The sequence below is a fragment of the Vipera ursinii genome (genome assembly GCF_947247035.1).
Source record: "Vipera ursinii genome assembly, chromosome: 3".
Lineage (NCBI taxonomy): Eukaryota > Metazoa > Chordata > Lepidosauria > Squamata > Viperidae > Vipera > Vipera ursinii.
In genome coordinates, this window is record NC_139516.1 from 203158638 (window position 1) to 203164637 (window position 6000).

The 6000-nt window shown below is 49.5% G+C and overlaps 1 protein-coding gene across 3 annotated transcripts in view; it reads right to left on the reverse strand.

The window, feature by feature from the left end:
- Positions 1 to 5732, reverse strand: part of ADCY8 (adenylate cyclase 8) — a 130929-nt gene extending 125197 nt beyond the window's left edge. The window contains exon 1 of one of the 3 annotated variants that reach the window (XM_083360038.1): positions 3946 to 5732. In XM_083360038.1, the coding sequence (XP_083216164.1) occupies positions 3946 to 4824 (879 nt within the window). In that variant the 5' untranslated portion in view covers positions 4825 to 5732. The remainder of the gene's footprint in view (positions 1 to 3945) is intronic. The other 2 variants (XM_083360037.1, XM_083360039.1) reach the window with 2 other exon arrangements.
- Positions 5733 to 6000: the final 268 nt, after the last annotated feature.

The window sequence follows — 6000 nt, forward strand, 5'->3', positions numbered from 1 at the left end:
TTTTGGCCTTCTAAAAGGGCCTGAAACCCAGGTTCTGCCAATTGGCCTGGGACCCCGATATACTAAAGGTGGTTAATGAACTGAGATAAGACCCCAGCCCTTCCCCATGTGTATTTTGCTCCCTTCCTTGCCATTCTTGTTAATTTTTAAGTCAGTTTCAACCTTAATATTTTTTAATGATTTCTTGTATTGCTTTTATTTGGCTGTAAGAGTAGGAGAAAGAGTGGCAATATCTGGAGGTGGCATTAAAAGGGGGATCAGCCTAGAATCTCTACATCTCGTCAAGCAGAGTTTGCTTCTGGCTATGCAGGGATTCTAAGCTGAACCCTCTTTTAACCCCACCCCCAGATGTTGCCACTCTCCTACACTTACCACCAAATAAAAGCAACACAAGAGAGCGTTACAATAATATTAATGTTAAAGAGTAATGTTAATACTAAAACTGACTTTTAAAAGATCACATAAGGATTCTAAGATGTTCCCGTTTAAAATTCTACCACTCCTTCTCCTACAGTCAGAGAGCCCAGAGAATTGTCTCTAGGCAAAATGGGGGAGGCATACAAATTTAATAAATAAATGAAGACTTTAGACCTGTTAAATATCTGCATCAAAAATTGTTTTCAGCTCACAATATTCTCTAGAGCAGGGGTAGGTAACCTTGGCTCTTTTATGACTCGTGGACTTCAACTCCCAGAATTCCTGAGCCAGCATGGGGGAACTTTGGCCCCTTCACGACTCATGGACTTCAACTCCCAGAATTCCTGAGCCAGCATGGCTCAGCTTGGAAACCTCTCCCTTTCCCCTCAGCGTGGCTGGCTCAGGAATTCTGGGAGTTGAAGTCCACAAGTCAAAAAGCGGCCTAGGCCTAGGCCAGGGGTAGGCATACCCCTATCTGAGGGAACACCTGATATCTGAGGGAACACCTGCTGCCGGCATCAAACGCCCTTCGCCCAGTGCGCTCCCACAGGGAGGGTCTGCTCAGGGTCCCGCCGGTAAGAGATTGCCGGCGGGTGACACCCAGGGATAGGGCCTTCTCGGTGGGAGCGCCTGCCCTCTGGAACCAGCTGCCGGTGGAGCTGAGAACTGCCCCCGACCTCCGATCATTCCGCCGGGGCCTGAAGACCTGGCTCTTCGAGCTCTCGGGCCCAGACTGAGGAGAAATTTTTAATTTGGGGTTCTTTTTAATTGAGTACAGGGTCAATTTAATATTTTTTAATTTGGTTCTTAATTTTTGTATTTTGGATTTTTAATTCCCTGTAAACCGCCCTGAGTCCTCAGGGAATAGGGCGGTATATAAATATAAATAAATAAATAAATAAATAAATAAATAAATAAATAAATAAATAAATAAATAAATAAACCTTGACTCTTTTATGACTCGTGGACTTCAACTCCCAGAATTCCTGAGCCAGCATGGCTCAGCTTGGAAACCTCTGCCTTTTCCCTCAGCACGGCTGCCTCAGGAATTCTGGGAGTTGAAGTCCACGAGTCATAAAAGAGCCAAGGTTGCCTACCCCTGCTCTAGGTGGTTAATGAGTCAGCTGAAAAAGTTGGGAACCTTGCTCCTAAAAAAAAAAAACCAGTATATTTCACAAGCCACAAATTTTATACATGGAAGGAATTCTTCCACCTCAATATCAAGTACACTAAGCCTGTGTTGAGTGGCCTGCTTAGCTGAGTTACTCAATGCATCTCTTCTTCTAGGTAGGTCACACCATATGTCAAGCCATAAAGTCAGGGTAGGTCAAGCGGGCTTGCACAATGTACTAAACCACAATAAAATAAAATATCCAAGCTTTAACCTAACCCAGCTTACCCTATTGTGCAAGAGGTGTGTGCACATCTCATAATTTCAAGGGCAGACTATTCTGTTCTTTTCCAGAACATTCTGTTTTTTTTCCCGCTCTGGTCTGCCTGGGGGAAAACTTCTTTTCTGGAACGAATTGTTTTGGAACAGGAAATAAAGCTGAAATGATAGCTTTCCCCTTCCTTATAAAATGCACCTGTTAGATCATTTACTGACCCATTGAAAGATTTTGTGTGGATGCCATTAATATGTGCCAGTCCGAGCTTTAACCCTCCTGGTCAAAACAATTTCTAAACCAGTTTAGAGCTTTCTCCCGTTTGGACTGAATATTGTTGCAGGAAATTTTATTTCATTCTGTCACACTAGGATGACTTGTAAGAAGTTCTCCATTTGGGTATTCTTTCTTTCCTGGAATAAGCATCTGCATAAAATAAACAGCTAAACCAATAAACAAATGCACCATGCCTTCTGGAAATCAAAATTTCAGTAATTGCATTGTTTCAGTTCCCAATCCCCCCCTTTTTTTTCCAGTTTCAAGAAACCAAACCACAAAGAGTCAGCGTAATTTATCACTGGGTCAACAATTTACCAAATAAATGGCTGAACTATGGTCTTCCTGTTTCCCACTAGTTAATCACAACTGAGAGAACCAAAACACCAGCCAAACTCATTGTACTCAGCTCTCTTTGATTCATATTACATAGTCTTTCAGAACTTGAACCTGAACGACAGCAGAACAACCCGGCATTCAACTCGCCTGATTTAACAGACAGATGAATCCATACAATCCTGTGGGCCTCAGACTCAGATTTAGCAGATGGCTTGGGCCACCTGATCACATTCAATCTGTCCTTTTATAAACATCAGAACTAAACTCAACAGCTGGGATACAGATGGGAAAGTCCTAGGGATACAACAGGTAAATATGCACAAGTTTGAACTTGCATAACATCTCACTGCAAAAAAAAACAACACCCAAAAAAATGGCTAGTGATCCCCGCTAACAAAACACAGCAGTCAACCGATAAAAAAATGGGAAATTTTAGAAGACTGTTATAAAGGCAGAAGTCCTATATCCCAACTTCTCCCAGCCCGGGACATTTTAAATGTGTTCCAGCCCTATAAATGCCTAATGTTAACCCCAGCAAAACAACATGGGTGTTGAAGTTCCGGACAGCTAGAAGGGAACCGACAAACACATGGCAGCACTTGGGGAAGTGTCTTGTAAATTGAAGGAGGATGACTTTACTTTTCATGTAAAAGTATACTCTGCTTGTCATATATAAAGCTACTCTCAAAACAGCTCTTCTTCTGCTTGATGAACTCTGCTGAATAATTGATCAAATACTACAGGGACCCAACACAGCACTGAATGAGAACTCAGAGGAGAGGGAATTGTGTCACATTATCCAGGGACACACACACACAAAAAATACCTCCCTCCTTTTTCAAGAGTCTGGATCTGTACACACTCCGATGCAACTACAGATTCCTCCTGGTCGCATTGAAGAATATTTTGAGAGGGGAAAGTACAGGGAGACTTGGACAGCCACTGCATCTAGGTGCCCCGATTAAAGCAGCTGTATTTGGTGTAGGAATCCTGTCCTCAGCTGGGAATCTACAGGGGGATTTCTCCACAACGATCTGGCAAGCCAGAAGCAGGAAGCACCACAAGGGTTGACCTTGTGTGTATTTTCTTGGCCATCTGCAAAAGAAGAATGGGACGCCAATATGTTTTGTGGCTTTCCCCTCCATTCTGTTGCTCTCTGTGGATGCTGGACCTTCAACTCCCATCAGAGCTGGAAAGGATCAACTTAGGAAAAATGAGATTCAAGAGGAATACTATCCTAAAAGGTCTCTTTCCCTCTGATGAACTAGCGCTACCAGCCACACTGGCTTTTGTAAAGGGCATTGTTTTCAGGAGTCACCATCCATATCACAGAGGAAAGAGCATTTCTGTTGTGTTTTGCAAAAGGACCTCTTCCTCTCCACAGACAAAGATCTCAGAATCGTACACATCATAGGCAGGTCTGGCCTAGCAATGATCTGCTACTGCTTCCAACTAATCCTGAGTAGGAGGTGAACCAACTTGCCCAACTGGGGGTGGGGTGGGGGGAGAAGGAACCCACGAGAAATACCTGGTAGATGGAGATCACCACCTGTCTGGGGATGAAGGTCTGCATGATGAGCTGCAGGAGGGAGGTGACTAAGCCAGCCAAAATAGCCCAGGTGAGGGGCAGAGGGAGCATGCTGTAGGTGGCGAAGAGAGTGAAGAGCACGTAGCCAATGCCATCGCCAAGGAGACCACAACCCAAGCCTGCAGCCAAGATTTGGGTGGCCATAGCCACCCAGGTGACCACGCCACTGTACTGCAGGTAGGTGTACGAGGTTGTGTCCTTCCTGACCACCACTAAGGCACAGATGACCACTTCAATGCCTGTGAAGAAGCCCAGCAGAATGCCCTTGATGGGGTCCATGGGGGCCGAGGCCAAGGTCAGGTGGAGCAACAGGAGAGTCAGTTTGGTGAGCACATCCAAGATGTTCACCACCACTTCTGACTTCCGCCTCTGGCCCAGGAAGTAGCGCTGGTAAAGGCGCTCCAAGTCCCGAGATTTGAAGGAGTTGCGCAAGGTGGGGAAGATCACACCCCGGTAAGTGTAACCCCAGTTGAGGAAGAAATCGGAGTTGCTGGGAGCACAATCCAGGTGCAGGAAGCCCAGATCTCCACTGCTGCTGCTGCGCTCGGGGAAGACCTTGGTGCCCCCGTTGTTGTGGCCACCGAGGCTCTTGCCCGCCGACTGACGCAGGGAAGGATGGCTGTGATTGGGGCAGCAGGACTCTTCGGAGCCCAGGGCTTTGCCACTGCAGTGTTCTTGAATGAAGCGCTGCTCCGTGATATGCCGCACGGCCGTCTGCCACAGCAGGCGTTGGGAGCGGGCACCACCACTAGGGGGCGTCTGGTTGATGGTGTACAACTCGTCGCTGTCACTCAAGCAACGTACCTCGGACAGCTCCATGGTCGGTGGTGGTGGTGGTGGTGGGGGGGTTGGAGCAGGAGGAGGAAGGTCCTGTCACATTGAAAGGCAGCTGGTTTCCCTCCCCCCACCTCTTTGGCAGGGGGATCAAAGGTCAATCAGTGGCGGCAGGAGACAGGGGGCTCCCCATGCCTTTGTTGGCACTGGATATACCTTGGCAGCAAGGCGGGGCTTCGCCAACTGCATCCCCTTCAGCTTCCAGGTCAACCGGGCAGGATGAAGAGCGGGTAGCAAGACGGTGGGTTAAGTCAGGTTAAGCGGAATCAAAGCCAGAGGCCTCCCAAGTCCTCCCCAAGAGCTTCCATGGAGCCTACAGACGAAGCAAGAGAAGGCCACAAAGCCCCGGGCACCCTTGGGATGGTTGGGAGAGGGAGATGCCCAAAGAGGACAGTTCGGAAGCTCCCATCCTACATCCACCCCGTCCTCCTTGCTCTTGGCAGCTCTCCAAGTTTCAGCCCGAAGGATTTCCCATCCTTTCAGTTCTTCAAGTTCCTCGCAGCCGAAGATGCTTAGACTGAAGCCAAAAAGACTTGAGGAGAAGAGAAAGTGCCGATCTAGGCGGCCAAGAGTTATTTTACAAGCCCAGGCGAGGAGATGCACGGCTCTAGGAGGAAGCGCAGGCAACTTCTCCAGAGCGGGAAGTTAGGGGCTTCTTCGGAGAGAGGTGGTGGGCAGGAGAAACCCGTGGCGACCTCCGTGTCCAGACGAGCGCAGCTGGGAAGCCCAGGTGGAGGTGGGTGCAGCTGCGGGATCTCGGCCGTTGCCCCCAAAGCGGCGACGACGTCGGTCCAGCGACGGAGGGCTTGGACCAGCGGCGGTGGGGACCGACGGACGAAAGCCAACGGCCGCGGTCGAGGCAGGGAGACCAAGCGAGGCTGGCGGAGACTCTCGGCGGCGCCTTCCCCGCCACGGACCGGCAGGCGGGCGAGCAGTTCAAGGCAGGCGGCCCGAGGGTTGACTCTGGCGGGGCCGGAGCATCATCGCTGGAGGCGCGTCCCGACAGCCCCGCCGCGATCGCCCCCCAGGAAGCCTGGACTTTTCCTTTTCTTTCGGGAGATCTTGAAGCGAGGCATGACCCGGGGGTGGGTGGGTGGGTGGGAGAGGCGGGCGGTCGGGCGGCGGAAAGCAGAGTCGGGGCGACGGGGCTGGCTCCGCGTT